Raw genomic sequence first — 19,789 nt, forward strand, 5'->3', positions numbered from 1 at the left:
TTTCTCACCACATTCCAACCATCTTCCAACTTGTTCATTCTATCAATTGCTAGGAATCCACCTCACTCCTAGTCGAGAAGAAATTTTTCCTGGATCCCACCAAGTTTCTGTTCCAGTCTGGGCTGACCATTTTCCAGGCCTGCTACAAGCAGAACATGGGATTTTTCACTGGACTGCTAGGTTTAATTATTTCTTGAATTATTATTTTTCTTTTTGATTTTCATCTTGAATTACTTCAGCAAAGGTACAGGAGAAGTACATTTTTGGAGTCCTTGCTCATCTGAAAATAAGTTTATTTTTGCAATGACAGAATTGTAGATTAAAAATTATTTTCCCTCAGGACTTGGAAGACCACTGCACCACTGTCTTCTGCTTGTCAATGCTGGAGACATGATTCCCATGTCTTTTAGAAGACCTGGTGTATCTTTATGGAAACCTTTAAGGTTTTCTGTTCTTGCGTTTCTGAAATTTCATAGGGACAATTCTGGCAATGGCTCTTCTTTACCCTTCTGGGCAACAGACAGACACTTTCAACATGAAAACTGTTCCTCCCTCTGGCTCTTGGAAATCTTCTTCTCTTACTTTTTAAATCTTTTCTTTCCTTCAATTTTTTTGTTCTCACTTGCCACAAATTCTGGTAAATCCTGGGTATCTGGATTGAATCTCCATGTCTCTGGTTTTTTACACACACACACACACACACACACACAGCCTGTATTTTGGCTTTATGTTGAGAGATTTTCTTGGTTGTTATCTTCTGATCTATCTATGGTATATTTTTTAACTTGGCAAACCCATAATTCATCTCCACAGGTTCTTTTCTGCTTTCATTTTCTTCCTGACGGCATCTCTGATTGTTTTATAGAAGCCACATCTTCTTGAGTACCTTGGCAAATACTAAATAGTGCACTTTTTTTTTTTAAATAGTGCACTTGTAAAAACAAGCAAAATTACTTATTGGTCTACATCAATTACAGTCAATTTCTCTGTTTGTCTTTCCTTATGCATGTTTTCCTCAAATGTCTGGTGATTCTTGGTTAGAATCACAGTTCACAATAAAGGGCAACAAGGGGGATGAAGTACTGATATAGGCTACAACTTGGAAGAACCTCAAAAACTTACCCTAAGAGAGCCACCAGACACACAAGGTCACATATTCATGATTCCATTTCTATAACATAGATAGGCAAATCCAGAGATACAGGAAGCAGGTGTGTTGTTGCCAGAGACCCAGGGAGTGGAGAGTAGACATGCTTACTGGGTACCAAGTTTCCGTCTTGGGGGTGCTGAAAATGTTTCGGAACTAGATGAAGACGACGACTGCCCAACACCATGAGTGCATTAACACGCCATTGAACTGTACACTTTCAAATGGTGAATTTTATGTGGATGTTACAATTTGTAAAAAGGGAGTCTCAGGAAATGAACCCTAACTCTATGCACATGAACAGAACCATGCAACTGCCAGGCTTCTCTTTAGGGTGACTGATCAGAAGTAGCTATTATTCAAGACTCAAGGGCTCCCAAAATGACAAATAAAGATAGCTAAATCTGACCTTCTCTAAGTGCCTGATTTCCCTAAGATTATCTAGATTATTTTGCCAAGAGAGACCAAGTGGGGGCGGGGCTGACTGTTCCACATACACACCTTTCATTAATCCTCCCATCTGCAGCACATTTATCTTCTCCAGGCTAAGTCAGTCAGATCAAAGCCCACAACCTCTTCAAAGACATGCTGAACAAACCGGCTCCCATGAGCAATGATGTCCCGTACGCTCCCCCTACATGTTCTCTTTGTTATTCTGTCTTTGTAACATACAGTTGCCTCTACCTTCATTTTCATGGTATTTACAAATGGAGAAGCACTTCCATATTTACTTCGTGCTCTTTAATAATCTTTCTGCCCTCCTCAGCTCACTGGGCAATCATTAGTTTATTTTCCTTTACAACAGACAAGTTTGCATTTTCTAGCATTTTATATGACTGAAATCATAAATTGCTTATTCCCCCACCACCACCCCTGAGTCCCCCCATGCAGCATATTCTGAGATTTACCAATGGTACTTGTATGAGTGGCCCACTCTTTTTATACTGATGAGAGCATGCTGTTCTACGGGGACACCACTATTTGTTCATTCATCTGTTTGTAGATATTTGGGTTGTTTCCAGTTTTTGGCTATTGCAAATCAAACTGCTATAGACAGCCAAATACCAAACAAACAGAAACAGATGCAGAAAGGACAAACGTATGTGAGGGCAGCCAACCAACCTGAAGCAAAGACTTGAGGTGTTCTACTCGAGTGTCATAAAATAAAAAGCCTTTAAAGTATTCACGTTGTATTTATGATTGCAGATACTACTAGTCATTTTCACAGCTACTCATTATCAACATGGACATAAGAACCCACTTTTATTTTGATAAGGAAATATGAAGTTATGTTATCAAAAATATTACAGGAATCCTATCCAGTTTGTGAGTACAGGTGGGCAGTTTACATCCTACTCCCATTCTGGTTACAAAACCAGCGCACTCCTAATGTTGGATGTATCTTTTCAGCAGCCAAAAGAGGATGTACTGCTCACTCCTCATTTCAGTAACCTGGATCGTTTCACAAGTTTTTTTGTATTTCCACAGGAATATCATGTCAAACACCTCATCTCACCTCTGCAGACTCTGTTTTATTACATCTGCACGAAGTTCAGTCTTCCATATGAGAACTGCCAAAGCTAAATCTGACATGCACACCAAGCTGGGAACCACACATCCACCAGGTATATACTATCTATATTTGAAAGTCAGCTGGCTTCATGGAAGCCCTTAAACAAGCATATCGTCTATTTACAAACAGAAACATATAGAAGTAGAGCCTTGGGGTTAGATGCTCAACTTTTGCAATTATTGGCCTGGGCTTATTTAGACAGTCACATCAACAACAAGCAATACTTACTGAGATCAAAACATAACCAGGCATTTTTGCTTGGTGCTATTTATACAGAGAAAAAGTATGGGCCTTTATCTCCAAGAGTTCAATTCCTGACATACAAACAACTAGTAGCAGTATATATCAAGAAACATGCAAAAAGGGGGGCAGAGGTAAGTGTCTGAATCTGCCTGGAGATCAGAGAGGGCTTCACAGGAGAAGGGAGCCAAGGGTAAGTCCTCAGTTTCCAGCCTGGTGGATGGTGGTATCACCGATGAAGATAGAGAATCAAGAAAGCCAGGTTGGATGGCACTGGAATATTGTAAAAGGCAGCAAGACTGGAAAATGATGGTGAGCACACTGAAGAGACCAGTAAAAGTCTAAACCAAAGGAAAAGGAAATGTGTGGGTAGACCATGTACTGGGCAGGAAAGAAACTGCCAGTCAAAGAGAGCAGCATTCCCAGATAGAGACCACTATTTGTTCACGACTACAAGAACAGCTCTGTTGTCCTGTTAAACTCTCCAAACAAACATCTCGCTCTTCCTGCATGTTCTTTCCTCTATTTATGACTGATTACTTGTGGTTATCACAGCAAAACCATCTTATGGTTATAAAGGGTTATGATAGTTTAGAGAAAAGAGAACACAACACAAGCTTCGAATTTTGAAATTCATGTCAGTTTAAGTAATCAAGCCACAGCAGGACACATTTCAGATTAAGCAGGATGCGAGGCTTCCTGCTGTCTCAGTCTGTACCTCTTCTCAAATCTTTGCTCTAACTCTTCCCTTTTCAGACAGAGAAACCAAATCTTTTACATTTTCCTAGGGCAGCAGGGGAGCGAAACTGGGGCAGAGCAAAAGTTAAAGTACTTGGGAATTCCCTGGTGGTCCAGTGGTTAGGGCTCTGTGCTTCCACTGCAGGGGCCACAGGTTTGATCCCTGGCTGGGAAACTAAAGATCCCACATGGTGTGTGGCAAGGCAGGAGGCATCTTAAAAACAGGATCCTTAGTAAAGGATCTCAGAATTAACTAAGCCAAGCAAGCTAGGCACTTCAGTAAGGAGTGCTGTCAATGCAGGCAGGAGACCAAACACTGCAGTTCACTAGAAATGCAAAAACAAAAGACAAGACCATAGTCCCCTATAACCTCTTCCTGGTCCCAATTCAAAATTCGTGTTGTTTTTACTTTTCTTATCACAGACCCATGCGAAGGACATCAGAGTATTTGGATGAAGGCAAGAGAGCCCGAAGTCCATGATCCGAGTACCGCACGCACACTCCGAAGCGTCAGTCAGTAACACATTACCCAGAACCTTCTGCAATTTGGTTCCTACCCAGTGACTCGAAACGCACAATCCTGAGAATGTGTTCCAAGGAACCACAGCACACATGTGACAGCAATATTCTCCTTATTCAACTCTTGCCCTGCTTCTACCATGACCATGTTTAAACACTCATGTGCCAGGCACTTTATGTGCATTATCTCACTTAATGCTGTGAAGAAGGTATTAATTATCATTATTTTATAAATGAGGAAACTGAAGCTTTCAGATGTTGAGAAACTTGCCCATGGTCATGTTATATTAAATGGCAAAAAAGGAAGCGGAACTCAGGCTAGCCTGACCGCTAGTAGTGCAGACTCAACACCACACGGGCCACATCCATGAAAATGCTCACAGCAATACAACCAGTCCCTGTAACTGTAACACACAAGTACTCACCTAAATGCCTAACGGGGAAAGCCAGAGCAAATTATGGTTCAAAAACAAGACAATGTGTTATACATAAGACAACATATGAGGAAGTATAAACAAGGGGAAGTATTGGAAATTCACATTTTTAAAGACAGAATATGTAAATAAATGCACATAATGAATACTAGAATGGAATGTCACCCAGAATAGAGATTTTCCATTTTGTTCACAGCTGTTTCCCCAGTGCCTAACACATAGCAGATGCTCAGTAAATACCAGCTGAATGAATGAACTACAGAACAGTAACATACTATGAATACGGACAAGACCTGTGGGATAACAAGCAAGGAAGAAAGCTTTTATTTTAGGCTAACGAAATTATGAATGGTCTTCTTCAGTGGCATTAGAATCACCCCTTGATTACACAGTTCCTAAGGCAGTGTGCAAGTTCAACAAAACGCCAGAATGAAAGCTGGCCGTGAATCTCACAGAGAGCTTCTTTTCCAAAAGGCAGGGAACATGTGGTACGCGGTGCCAGGTACACAGTGAGGGCACAAGTCAATGATAACAATAACCTTTCTAAGCTGGCCAGACAGGGATAACTCTAGCACTCGTTGCTCTTAGGCAATTCTCAATGTCACTCTGGACATTTCTCATCTCCCTTTAAAAAATACATTTACACACCAGTAAAACTTACCAGACTTCCAGACTAAAAAGCATGGTGAAGCATGTCAACACATCCACTAACGACCAACTATTTGAAACACAGGAATTTAATCTAGATTCTAGTGAGATAGAGGCACGCAAAGAAACCTGACATCAGATCATAAAAATAGAAATCAGACGGCCGCTCAGCACACAAACATTCAGAGTTACTGGGCCCAGCTTAAAGACACTTTCCCATGAGTAGTAACGTGAAAACAACCATTACTTGGTTAATTAATGAATGTATGAATAAAAGTAACATGTTCTTACATTCAGCTATACCAGGATACAAGAAAGTTAATTTAATAAATACAAGTAGTCTTTTCCAGATGTTATATAAGAACTTAGTACTACTTGAGAGAAAGGATAAATATAAGGTAATTCATGATTCACCCACAAAAGGGAAAAATGACCACAGAAGAACCTGGAGAGATTTTCCAGCCACAATTTGCTGAACAGCAAGCACTAGACCTTAAAACAAATTCAAGCAAGAGGGTGGCAGAATAGTCTTCTGGGGAACATTCTCCCAGCTCTATTGCAGTTAATATAGCAATTCATGAGGCAAGAACTATAGTAAAAACACTCACAATAATCAGTTTATATCTCTAACCCTATTTGAGGAAAACCAGGCTTGAGAAAAGTGAGCAGCACAGTTCAGCACTGAAGTTTAAAAAAATCTAATTCTTTCCTTCAACAGTAAAGACACTTTAGGTGGCATTCACGATCTTCTATTTCATTCCTTTTCACCTGTACATCTGAGTCTCCACTCCAGCCCAGAAGGTAACTTCCCGCCACCATGCCTAACTGACCCGGGGCATTCTGTTACTCCACTCCTACCACATCCCATCTTGAGGTTCTCTTATCAACACAAAGCTCACAGAGCTCACAGCAGCTCCACGGACCAGATCTAGTCCAAAATGGACTCTTTCTTCTTTCTGAAGCCTGGGCGGGGCTCTGAGCAGCAACATCCCATCTTCCCTGCCCACAGCCCCAACAAGCTGCTGAGAGAAGGAACACAAGGCGGCAGGCACCTCCAGCCTGTCAGCAGTCAAACCCAGCAAAGGCTTTGTCTGGGGCTGGACCATGGCTGAGCCCCTTCTTGAGCAGCCTGACTGCAAATGCCCCCTGAGATTCAAGGAACAAGTACCAGCAGAATTCACTGAATGACGAAATTCTTCCAAGTTAACTATACCACATTTTGTAATAGAGAAGGCCTCCCAAATCTATCGCAGCAACAATACTTTGTTGTGTAAGTTTCATACAAAGACCAGCAGGTAAAGAAGGTAACTGTGCTCATTTTTTAAAGACTCGAGTATCACTAAAATATTCGTCAGAGATTTTCCCCTCTTACATCACAATCCACCTCATCTGGCAATCATTTCATCTTTCACATCTATTCCATTTGTGTAGGATGATAGCTCGTTCTCTAAACAAGGCTTCTGTTTTGCCATTATTTGAACATCAGCAGTTTTCCCTCTACCCCATAACAGGTAAGCATTTTCTCCTTTGTCTATTCTCAGCCCTGAATTTGACTTTTCTGGGCACTTTCTTTTCTCTATTAATGATCTTACTCAAGGACTGGTTGCAGAATACATATAGGAAGTTACCCTCGAATAGCAAGGGCCCTCACTAAACTAAAAGCCCAATGTCCCAGACAGCTGGGAATTTTCTGCCTAAGAGACTGGAAATCCCAAAAGGTAACAGAAGGTTTACCTTTATGTTAGTCTATGGCTCATCCATAGGCGACTGCCAGAACACAAGAGTGAATAACACCGATCAGTGGCTAACTGATGCCACTTCTCAAACTCAGCTTTTGCTCATGGACAGCCAGCTGTTCATGAGGCTCTAATTTGAAACTACATACACATCACATTTCCTATTAGCCAAATAGCACCTAAACCGCATGAAAGAGATATCTCAGTAAGTCACGAGTGTGCAAACAGCACGTGATTGGTGAGGGAAATCAGTAGTGACCTGGGTGACGATCACTAAGCTCCTTTCTCACAGACACATGCAACAGGAGTGAGAGTAGCTAAAGCACCTGTGAACACCATTCTGTAAACTCAATACTTCAATGACTTCCTCTTACCTCAAACAAATTTCAAATACAAAAGTAAAACCAATGCTAGGTTTTAGCCAGCCTGAAAGAGGAAGACTGTGTGTGATTCCTTCTTCCTGTACTCTTGACCAAGCCGACTCTGCCTGTCCTCCTTGGTCACATTCTTGAACCTCTTAGAACACCATGGAGCCCTTACATGCAGCCAAGCCACCAGAAGAGCCAGGACCTTGGCTGCCCAGGCCTAGAATGGAAACGGTGTTAACACACTTCTCAGTGAGGGAGGGGGAAAAAAATCCAGCTGCCTTTTCTACCATCATCTAGAATTTCATGGATTATTTTCCTCTCTGCTTTATTTTCCCTTTAACCCTTTCCTGGGGTTTCAACTTTCTCCCTTCTCTCTTTGCTCCTTCATCTCTGTTCCCAGTTCTTTTTGCCGTACTTTTCCTGACCTTGTGCGCGAGAATAATGCCCTTTTACAACAGTAGAGGACGGCCAGCACGGACTAGGGAATTGAGTTCACACCAATAAAACCAGCGACATCATCAACAGTTGACCAAATCCACAGTGCCCCCAGATTAGTCAATGCCTGCTATGGATGAACACTGTGATAGGAATCATGGGGGAGACAAGATAAAAAAGTAGTTTCTGGCCTCTGTGACACGACAAGCAGTGAAGAGAACATCCCAAAATATGTGAAAAAGTAAAAACAACATCAAGCAGTCAGAAGATTGCACTATATGAGTTAATAAACTTGGGTTGTAACATTTGGGCCCTGGGTCCACAACAGGAGCCAACCACTGTGTTCTAGAAGGTTGCGAGGAGGCTCACTCAGGGAGGGCACAAGGTAGGCCTGAAAGAGCCGTGAGGGTCTGAACAATTAAGGAGAGGGCCTCCCCAGGCCCACAATAAGACAGCCTAAAAAAAAGGAAAGGAGTAAAATGGTATATTTTATGGATTTTACTACAATTAAAAAAAACAAAGGAGAAAAAGGCCTGTGCCCCCAAGCTGTCTCCAGCAGAGTAAGAAAGTTGGCACGGGGTCTTAACTGAGAATTCCTATGCATAGGTGGAAATATCCTGATGAACTTTGCCAACTGATACTGTCCAGAACCACATACCCGACAATTCCTCCTCTAATTTTAAATACCAACACCATGTAAAATACAGTTAAAGAAAAAGAAACTAGTTGACCAGAGAGGGAGAGGTGGGAATAATGAAGAGATCTGAGATCTCTTTTCTACCAGGGAAATGCCCCAGCAACTCTGCTATTGTTATGAGCAGAAATCCCAAACCCAGAGGTTCCAATGGGTCTCCATTCTTTGAGTTTTCTGCTGAGCGTGAGAGAGGAAACCTGTCCATTTCTAGAAGTGAGTTGCACAAAATCTTTAGCTTTCAGCTCCTAGCTAGCTACTAATAAAGCCCTGAGTATCCAAATCCAAGGTATTAGTTAACATTTGCTGATCACCTGGGGAAAAAAAAAAAAATCCTGGACTAGTAGGATAAAGCAACTTTTACAGTACGGAACACCTTCGTCATTTCCATTTCAATACTAAAATGAAAATTATTCGGTTGAAATCATGCCAATGTGCTCTTGATCTTCAGTTTTAGCGAACAACAAAATCCATGCAACAGCTCCTGAAAGGAAGGTCAGTGAAAACAGCAAAGTAGGAGAAATGTTCCCACTTTCACATAATGGTCCACATGAGAGGAGAAACAGGCTGGGACACTGTCTAAAGGACCATAATAATTCACAGTAAATGCTGTTCTGTGTGTTTTACTCTGTACTAGTTCGATATAATGTAATACAAAATGTCCATTGTGAGGATAATACCTGGCCTAAGGTGCAAGACATTGAAAACTATGCTAGCTTAAGTGTTAAAAATAAGCGGCTTGCTAAAATAATCAATTCTGTTACTTAACTTACAATTTCATTTCACACCCCCTCAAATCAATGAAATACAAGCTATGAGAACTTACTTTAGTTACTGCCAAAATTTCTTTCAACATCAGAGATTAGTCACCAGTATATGAAACCAATGAACTCATTAGCCTAGAAGCACCGATTATTCACAGCAAACCGGGAGATCTAGGAGCTTCTCTTAAGAGATTTATCAATTGCCCACACAGTGTTGGGTGATTCTGATGCTTATCCTATGTTACCTCATAAAATTTCATAAGACTTTCTGAAACAAGTGTTAATCTACACAGCTCTGCTTCTGTGTATTTCTGGTCTATTTCCCCTGAATCCACTCCACCCCGCCTTTCTAATTCCTAGTAGTGTGAGAAGCTGAGGTCCTCTGATATGCACCTTAGACAAAGCAAATACATCACATGTGTCCAGAGGAGGCAACACATAATTCAGTTTGGTTTCAAGCTACAGGCCATTTAACCAGGCCGGAGGAGACTTTAGCAACAGCTCATATTTAGATTTGATTTCAGGGATTACACTTGGGAGGTGACAACACTGCTTACCTTTAGGACAGAAGCTAAGCTGGTCATGTGCTCATTGAGGGCACCCTCGGACTCCTTGTAGGTCAAGCACGTGAACTGGTACTCCTCAGGGTCGAAGGAGTCGGCCCCCTGCTGCTCCACATCGCTGGCCACTCCCACGTAATAGTCCTCTATGTCCCCAGGGTCCTCATCCTCTTCCTCCTCCTCACAATTAGGGTCATAGTCCTCTTCGTTGCTGTCAGACCCCTGGCTATTCATGTCCACAGACATCTTAACATCCAGTCAAGTTGCAGATCAGGAAAGCAGTTTTTTCCCCTCCCCCCAAATTTCACCACTGTCTCAAACTCATTAGTGTTTTTGTCTTCTAAGGGAGGAAAAGAAAAAAAATATGTGTTAGTTACTTTCACTGTGAAAAGCTGTAACAGAAATCATTCAAGAACCAAAACGGCACAGCATTGGTCCTACACCCTATGGCCTATTCCAACTCTCCTCTCATCCAGGAAACCTCACCATCATCTCCCTGCCCAGGCTTTTCAAAGGGAAACCCTTTCCTGGAGGGGCAGAAGCAGTTAACAATGGTAACTTCACATGAAGGGTCTGGCATGAAAGAGTAAGGCTGTCTGCTCCATGTCAAGGAGTCAAATTCCCACAGAGTTGTCCTTCCTGCCAGGGTCCTTAAGAGAGAAGCACATTCCCACAGCTGATTGCCCAGAGTGGAAGTATCCTAAAGGCTGAAGAGCCGATGTTTAAATTTTCTCACCCAGTCGTGCCCTACTGAGTAGTGACACAGACAGAACATAAATAGGGACGCGGTTCCATCCCACTACAGTTTCTGGGGAAATAATACCAGTGTTTTACAGACATCGCTCTCAGATATATGGGGGGAAAAGTGCATAGTAAAGAAAAAATAAAACCACACAGCTCTTCAACATCAACATCCTCCTCTTGTCTGCAAAGGTAACTGATTTTTCCACTTTAAAGGGTTCTACTAATCCTCTAAATACTACTACTTTGGCAGGATCGAGCCTAGGAAAAAACAGAATCTACCTAGGGTAAAGAAACAAGATCAAATGGCAGCAGCTACTGAAAAATCCTCATAGATCAAAATGTGACTCAATTACATATAAATGAAAAGAGAATACTAGTTGAAAAAGTAAAACAGTCACATATTTTAACTCTTAGAGACGATTTTGGCAAATACTCATTAACTTCTCTACACAAGAACTATTTCAAGTGACCGTTTCCAAGGAACAGTATCAAACAGTGATTTAAATCTAAAACTAAGAGGGCCTTAAAATGCAAGAGCATGTTGGACTGAATGGAATGAAATAATTTATATAACCAAATCTGGATTAAATACTAAAGTAAATTTAAAACCTATTTGAAGTAGATAATCTCGCCAAAAAATTTATAGTGAAAAAAAGGTTAAAATGAATGTCTACTGAATATGTAACCAGTCTAAAGGACTACAGAGTCACATTTTAATGATATTATAAAAGTATCAATGAATCTACCTCTGATATTTTACCTATAAATGCTTAAATTTAAAAAAAAGTCACACTAATGAGAGGGCAATAACATTTGCAGTTTGACTTTTAATAAATTGTGTTATATGCTAGAACCACCTTATCACAACTGAACTTAACTTTGGTATTTTTCCTTTAGGAGAAAGAATTAATCTTTAAATTAAAAATACCTGTAATTCTTGAAGATCTTGCAGGAAGATGTCACCTAAATACTCATTCATATAATTTCATTCATATAATTTCCATCTAAAATGAAAAAAGATAATTCTATTTACATACTGTAAAATTGGTACCCTGTGTTCACAAATTTTAAAAATAAAGACATTTAAAAGAAAAAGCAGCAAATGACCAGAAATTATTTTCTTATAAGTCCCACAGAAATCCACTTCATAATTATATATTGACAAGAGCTACATGGCCTTCTAAAAAAAGAAAGTATTTAAAGTAAACAGCTAATAATAATTTAACCTCGGGTACCCGGCTCCCTCTCATTCGTTCCCTCAGTTTGAAAGTCTACTACTTCACTCTTTTTTCTTTAATTTTTTTTGGAGTGTAGTTGATTTACAGTGCTGTGTACTACCTTACTCTTATTGTTCAGATTTCCTAAATTAACTACTACAATTTCAATCTTAAATGTTACATAGAGATTGACAAAGCAAATTTTAACTGACTTGAACTGGGCTTTTATCATAAAGTCATCTCCATTGTTGTACTCTAACGCTTATTTTAGCTCTCACTTTATTCATGAAAATTATCTTCAAATAAAAAAAATCCACAAGAGAAAATAAAACAAAAATTTTTTTTTTTAAAAATGGGGGAGGGTGCAATTTCCTAGCAGTCTAGTGGTTAGGGCTTAAAAAAAGAAAAAAAAAGTTCCTTGTACAATGCCCACTAGGCAATATTAACACCCATTTTGTACCTCTCTTCTGACATGCTCAAGCCCTACTTGACTTTCTCAGAGCTATAGATCCCACTATCAAAGACTAAATAAGTACCATTCACTTACTTAATCAGAAATTTTACGTCCATGTTTTTATCCTTTTAAATTTCTTGGAAAACCAGCGATAACTTTCAAAGAAATACTTCTAACACAGACAGGCAAACATAAACTAAATGAAAATCAAAGTCCAAACAAAGATTGTGGAAGACGATTTCCAAAATAGTAGAGGAACAATTGATTTTTTAAGTCTGTTTTCTTTTATCTGCATTTTTATGTAAGATACTGCTTATTAGGCATATAAGCATACATAGCATTACAAATAATGCTCCCATCTATAAAATAATCACTACCAAGAACAGCTTTCATTTAATGAGAGCCAATTTCAGGTCAGACTCATTCTCATGAAATGTTTATAACCCTACAAAGTGGCAATCGTCCTCGTCTTACACATGAGGAAACTAGAGTTCAAAAAGATTAAGCAACTTGCCCAGGACTACAGTGCTGACAACCAGTAGAATCCAGCATCATACTTTTCACCAGATCTATGATCTATGAGAACTCACAATGCCCCATTCACCCTCCCACAGAGCCGAATACTATCCAAAGCTACCTACAACCACAACAAAAAAAGCCCAGTTTTCACTTTCTCTGGATTTCTTGCCAGGACTGGGGCTTCTCACCAGCTAAATATTCAAGAAGCAGGGGAAAACTTCAGGCTCCCTTCCAAAAGGGGGAAAATCATTTCATACTGGATGCTCTAGGTCCAGATTTAAATAAAATCTTAATCACTAATCTTTTCAAAGTTAAATATCCCTATTCTGTTTGAAAAAGTGCCGACACTGTTTCAAGGGGCCAGTATGTTATTGCTTCATTAACACAACAGATGATAGATAACGCTTTGATTTCCGTCGGATGTTAAACATTAGCCTTACGTCCCAAACAGGCAAGGAGTAACAGAAATTATTTCGCTCCCCCCCTCCCCGCCCCCCACCCCGCATCAAAGTTACGTGTTCATAAGAGCTGCCAACCATCCTGGGCTAAGGAATTCAAACGGAAGAATTCTCAGTATAAAGCTGACAAGAACAAGACAACAGACTTTTTGGTATCAATGTTTACTCCAGATATATTTAGCACTGAAGCGTCATTCACATTTCCGAAGAAAACTCGTTGGTACAAAAATATGAACCCTGTCTAATGGGGTAGCCACTAACCACATGTGGTCATTTACATTTAACTCAAGGATTAAATAAAACCTGACACTTCGATTTTCAGTCGCACTAGCCTTAAGTCAATGGCCACGTGTAGCAGCTAGTGGCTATCCTACTGAATAGCAAAGGTACAGAATAGGACCAGTGTGGCAGAAAGTTCTATGGGACAGAGTAACAATCAGTACTGAAGTGAAGTCATCCGAGAACCCGATCGCCTCTCCAGCGGCTACCACAAGCGGCGTCCGGTGAGGCGGCGACGCAGCTCCAGGGCCGCCTGTCCCAATCCCAGGCGCCGGGATATATCCGCGAGGACACAGAGCCCACGCGCTGGGGGCCCCTCACCCGCAGGCGTTAACTAACCGCGCGTGGAGGGAGGCACTGAGAGAGCTCCCGACGATGACCCGAGTGGGGAGCCCCCGGAGGCGCCGCGTTTCCCCGGCACGCCCGGCGGGGAGGGCCTAGATGCGCCAGGCACCAGCCGGTCAGAGGCCCTGGCCTGCGACCTCTCGGCGAACTGCAGGCGGCGGGAGGCGGAAAGACCGAGAGACATCAGGCGCCGGTGCGCCCTGGCCTCGGCCACTGGCAGCTCAACAGCGGGATCGCGGAGGGCCCTGAGACCCAGTACGAGATGCCGGGGGCGCCGGGACCTCGCGGGCAGCGACGAAGGCGGAGCCCCGGCCGGGCTAGGGAGGCGCGCGGAGAGCCCACCCCCTCCCCCGGCCCGCCGGGGTAAACAAGGCCGCGACTCGCGCCGCGCACTTACCGGCAGCCGCGGCCCCGCGGCCGCTGAGCCCGGGGGGGCCAGACCGGGTCGGGCCAGGCCAGAAGAACCGGACCCAGGCACGGCGGCGGCGGGGGCGGCGGGCCAACGCTGGTCAAGGCCCGCGCTGCTTCCTCCGGCAGAGCCGTCGCCGCAGCTCCGGAAGTGCTCGGAGCGGTTGCGTCACTTCCCGCCCGGGGTCGCCCCGCGGTCGCCGGGGTCGCGACAGGCGCTGGGTAATAACGCCTCTCTGCGGACACTTCACTCCAGCCCAGCGCAGCGACCAGAGTACGCCCGCCGCACGGCTGGCGCCGACGGCTAGCAAAGAAGAGGCTTCTTGGAGAGCGATCATGGCATCGCTGCGGGCTTTCGCCTACCAGAGCCCCCGGCCCGGATCCTTTCAACCAGGGTTTTTGTTGTTTTTTTTGAGGGACTCTCCTCACTTCACTGTACTCGGTCTCCGGAGCGGAGAAGACCTCCAGTCGTTCGTGGAGTGGATAAAGGATTGATGTTTCGTGGCCGCTGTTTGATCGAAGGAGAACTGGGTCTTCGTGTCAGCAAGCCGGGCCGGGGATTTCTACCTAGGCCGATTCGAAGAACCACGCCAGGCTTCCGCTTCCCTCTCCGTGGCCTAGTTCGCTGCCTAATTTCTTTGGCTTCCCAATCACCCGAGATTGAATCTTAACTACCTTGCTGCACAGTTTATTCACACAGTATATAGGAAGTGCCATTATGACTTTCAGTACCTTCTGGGGCCTTTGTCGAGTGTTATGGATACACAGACATGAAGCCTCACTTAAGTTGCTGCTGCACAACGTGGAAAAGCCGGAGTGAAGCCAGTGATGTTAGGGAGCTTCCTCGCTGTGCAAGTCCGTAGATAACCCAAACCATTTGCACCCATGCATGAGCCGTGTATGTGCTAATATTCAGGATATTGGTGTGTAATTGACTCTCGTCAGTTCTTGCATGTATTTGTATACATGATTTTCAGCTTCGTGTTTAATTAGGAGCGTGTACCCAAATAAAGGTACATGAATACTGGAAAACCACCCCCCCACCTTAATTTGGAGTGAAAACTAATAATAATGAGTGAGTGACATGTTGTAAGGCTGTGAATTTTATATATTAGCAACGTAAAACTCTTGTCTATAAGTTGCTCAGTCGTGTACCACTCTTTGCGACCCCATGGACAAGAATATTCTCCAGGGAAGAACACTGGGAGGAATCTTCCCCAGCTAAAGATCTAACCCAGGTCTCCTGCATTGCAGGCACACTCTTTCCCGTCTGAGCCACCAGGGAAGCCTGTAGTTCAATGTACTTATTTGTTAAAACATAGCCCTTTCTTTACATCATGACCCTAGTGAAGGAACCAAACTATATCTTCTGTTAATGAAATCTCTTCAATTAGGTGCATTCGTTCTGGGTTACTGGTAATAAATCCTCCCCAGTTAATAAAAGGGACCAATCAGTTTTTCTGTATAATTATTGCATTTGCAAAATAGTGAATGAGGACATTCACATATCAAGCATACAGATGTACAATATATTGGAATCCCAGGTACTATCCTTATTTGTTCTCCTGTCTCTCCCCTACTGAAGGTGAGTTTCTTTTCTTTTTTAAAAATATTATTTGACTGCCCTGGGTCTTAGTTGCAGCATGTGGGATATAATTCCCTGACCAATAATTGAACCTGGGCCCCCTGGATTGGGAGAACAGAGTCTTAGCCACTGGTCTACCAAGAAAGTCCCAAGATGAGTTTCTTAGGGTGACATATCCATCCTTGTTTTCAACATTACTCTGTTAAATAGATGTTTATTAAGCTGTTGCTAATACCAATTTTTTTTTGGAGGGGGCAGGTGAACTCCGGGAGTTGGTGATGGACAGGGAGGCCTGGCATGCTGCAATTCATGGGGTCGCAAAGAGTCGGACACGACTGAGCAACTGAACTGAACTGAATACCATTTTTTTTTTTAAGTTTAGTTTTATTTTTGGCTGTGCTTGGGAGTCTGGGATATACTCTTCAAAAATTTTTTCTTTTTTTAAATTTTTGGTGGCACTGGGACTTCATTGCTGTGCTTGGCCTTTCTTTAGTTGCAAGAAGGAACTACTCATTTTGGTGCTTGGGTTTCTCTTTGCGGTGGCCTCACTTGTGGAGCAAAAGTCTAGGTGCATGGGCTTCAGTAGTTACAGCTTACAGGCTTAGTTGCTCGCAGCATGTGGAATCTTCCCAGACCAGGATGGAATCTGTGTCCCCTACATTGGCAAGCAGATTCTTAGCCACTCTACCAGCAGGGAAGTCCTGTAATATACTCTTAAGTGATAAAAATAGGATATGAAATGATATGTGTAGTATTCTGTCTTCAAAATAAATTTACATATAAGATATGTAAACAAAATACAATGTCTCTCAGTTTCTGTGTCACAGAATCATTCCCTATAGTGGGAATGATTGGTCTTAGCTCCTTGAAGTCTGGGGCCTCATCTAGAAGACTCATATTTCTTCACCAATATCATACAATTTTTCTTCTGTATAAATCTTAGATTCAGGTTGACATGTTTTCGTTCTCGAAAATCCACTGGAGAGCATTGAATTTCTAAAAATAACTTAAAGGGTAGCACTGATAGCCTCATTATTGAGTCTTTGCATCCAAGGAATATACTGTTTCTTTATACTTCTTTTGTTTGCCTTTTGTGTATTTGAATTTATATAGCTTTATTCACATGGATCTTTGGTTTAGTCCTGCATACATTGTGGGTTTTGCTGTTATTCTGAATAGGATTGATTCTTACTGTTTGTGATCTGTTATTGTTAACATTGTCAACAAAGGTCAGTCTAGTCAAGGCTATGGTTTTTCCAGTGGCCATGTATGGATGTGAGAGTTGGACTATAAAGAAAGCTGAGTGCCAAAGAATTGATGCTTTTGAACTGTGGTGTTGGAGAAGATTCTTGAGAGTCCCTTGAACTGCAAGGAGATCCAACAAGCCCATCCTAAAGGAGATCAGTCCTGGGTGTTCATTGGTAGGAATGATGTTAAAGCTGAAACTCAAATACTTTGGCCACCTGATGCAAAGACCTGACTCATTGGAAAAGACTCTCATGCTGGGAAAGATTGAGGGCAGGAGGAGAAGGGGACGACAGAGGATGAGATGGTTAGATGGCATCACCGACTCAATGAACATGGGTTTGAGTGGACTCCGGGAGTTGGTGATGGACAGGGAGGCCTGACGTGCTGCAGTTCATGGGGTCACATAGAGTCAGACACGACTGAGCGACAACTGAACTGATCAAAAAGTGATTGCTTTCTGATACTGTTCTTGTATCTGTCTCCTTACTTAAATTTGCTCATTAGTTTTCAACTGATTCTCTTTAATTTTCAAAGTAAGCATTTGAATCACTTGAAAATAGGAATATTTTGGACTTTTTTTTTTTTTTTTTTGGTTTGACCAAAGATCAGACCCACACCCACTGTGGTGGAAAAACAGAGTCTTAACCCCTGGACTGCCAGGGAAGTTCCAAGCACTCTTACTTTTTAATATTTAAATTTTTTATTACTTTCCTTCCTTTTCTTTTCTCCCTCTTCTCCACCCCACCCCCCACCCCAACCCCCGCCCCGCACTCTTCTTTCTTTCTTCCTTACGGGCTTCCCTGATGGCTCAGCTGATAAAGAAAACATCTGCAATGTGGGAGACCTGGGTTTGATCCCTGGGTTGGGAAGATCCCCTGGAGAAGGGAAAGGCTACTTACTCCAGTATTCTGAGCTGAAGAATTCCCTGAACTGAATAGTCCATGGTGGTCACAGAGTCAGACACAACTGAGCAACTTTCACTTTCTTTCACTTCTTCCTTACTTTGCTGTTTATTCCCTCCCTCCCTCCCTATTGATATTTTTGCATTAGCTGGCTTCCCTGGTGGCTCAGAGGTTAAAGCATCTGCCTGGAATGCGGGAGACCCCGGTTTGAGCCCTGGGTTGGGAAGATCCCCAGGAGAAGGAAACTGCAACCCACTCCAGTACTCTTGCCTGGAGAATCCCATGGAGGGAGGAGCCTGGTAGGCTACAGTCCATGGGGTCCCGGAAGAGTCAGACACGACTGAGCAACTTCACTTTCACTTTCACTAAGTCCAGTAAAATGTTAAGCAGTAATCATGATTTTTAAAAATCTCTATTTTTTCTCCTATCATTAATAGGATAGCTTCTAATAGTTCACCATTAAATTGTTTTGCTGAGAAAAAATATGGTAGTTACTAGTTTGCTTTAAAAAAAAAATAGTTACTCTTTATCTATCACAAGGGAGTTTGCTTCAAATATTAAATTTACAGTTTTATGTTCTTTTCCTTCTGGTTTTATCTCATTTTTGGTAAGGAATGATGTTGAATACTGTTGCAGGTTGGACTCTTTGGAAGCAAGTACTGAGATGGAGCTTGGGGAGCAAGATACATATTAGGGACCAGCGTATGTAAAGGGAGGGGGCAGGAAGCAAAATTAGGCAGAGGCGGCAGATAAACTGTGATGCAGGCCCAATGAAGCCAACCCAGCAGAGAGCACTGGAGTGTGAATACTCCCTGTCAGAGTATCTGATACCACGCCAGAGTGGTCAGGCATTAAATCTCTCCCTTGCTCAGTCACAGGGTGTGGACAGTCTTGGGAAAGGTATGACCTAAGGAAAGGACCCCCTCATTCATGTTTGATTCCCAAAGTCTAGGAAGAAGGCTTCTCAAGAGAGGTCTAAGTGATCTCAGATGGCCTCGGCCTGCAGCAGCTTGAAGTTGGGCCTTGTTCCCTGGCCGGACATTGAGGTTGGGGAGAGGCAGTGAGAGCACCAAATCCTAGCTGCCAGACCAGTGGTCAGTGACAAGGCCCTGGCTCTTCGGCTTTGCAGAAAAGGAACTGCCATAAAGACGGAAAGTAGTGAAAGAAGTCAAGTGTTTATTGGGAGGAAAAAAAGAGTACATATGGATAGACACATGGGTGGACTCAGAGTCCCAGAGTGATGCCCTCTTGGTAGTTTGATCACTTATATGGAGCGTTTGTTTCTGGGTTTCCTTTGGCCAACCATTTTTATTTCCCTGGCTCAGAGTCCATAATTGGTGTATCTTAGGATCCTCTTGTGTGTGCACACATGTCTCAGCCAAGGCAGATTCTACTTTAGAGGTGCAGAGGTAGTTAGCATCACCTAGCGTCACTACCCCTTCTGACCTCCAAGGAGCCTTTCTGTGCATGTGTAGTCAGGGAGATCACCTTACTTCAAAAATGAGAACCAAGTTGGTCTCTCCTCTTTGGGCAGAGCCCAGCCTCCTCCCTCAATTGTCCTCCTATTTTCATCTTGCAGTATCTACGCTGGGTGGGGCCCTCTTGCCTCACAAAGATAGCTTCACATTCCTTGTGAAGCTTGTGGTTCAGTTCAGTTCAGTTCAGTTGCTCAGTCGTGCCCAACTCTTTGCAACCCCATGGTCTGCAGCACGCCAGGCTTCCCTGGCCATCACCAACTGGTCAGTGATGCCACCCGACATGAAGCTTGCGGAACTGA

At 42.8% G+C, this 19,789-nt stretch overlaps 1 protein-coding gene across 7 annotated transcripts in view; it reads right to left on the reverse strand.

Annotated features, from left to right (window-relative positions):
• The window catches only part of ARIH2 (ariadne RBR E3 ubiquitin protein ligase 2), a 35,260-nt gene extending 20,836 nt beyond the window's left edge, over positions 1–14,424 (reverse strand). For 4 of the 7 annotated variants that reach the window (XM_027957664.2, XM_027957665.2, XM_060402553.1 and 1 more), the window contains exons 1-3: positions 14,267–14,424; positions 11,526–11,601; positions 9,851–10,193 (exon numbers count right to left, since the gene is read on the reverse strand). In XM_027957664.2, the coding sequence (XP_027813465.1) occupies positions 9,851–10,099 (249 nt within the window). In that variant the 5' untranslated portion in view covers positions 10,100–10,193; positions 11,526–11,601; positions 14,267–14,424. Of the gene's footprint in view, positions 1–9,850; positions 10,194–11,525; positions 11,602–13,863; positions 14,166–14,266 lie in introns of those variants that run through there. The other 3 variants (XM_042236243.1, XM_060402554.1, XM_060402552.1) reach the window with 2 other exon arrangements.
• Between the last annotated feature and the right edge of the window lie 5,365 nt (positions 14,425–19,789).

The sequence above is a fragment of the Ovis aries genome, chromosome 19 (genome assembly GCF_016772045.2).
Source record: "Ovis aries strain OAR_USU_Benz2616 breed Rambouillet chromosome 19, ARS-UI_Ramb_v3.0, whole genome shotgun sequence".
In the NCBI taxonomy this organism is placed as follows: Eukaryota; Metazoa; Chordata; class Mammalia; order Artiodactyla; family Bovidae; genus Ovis; species Ovis aries.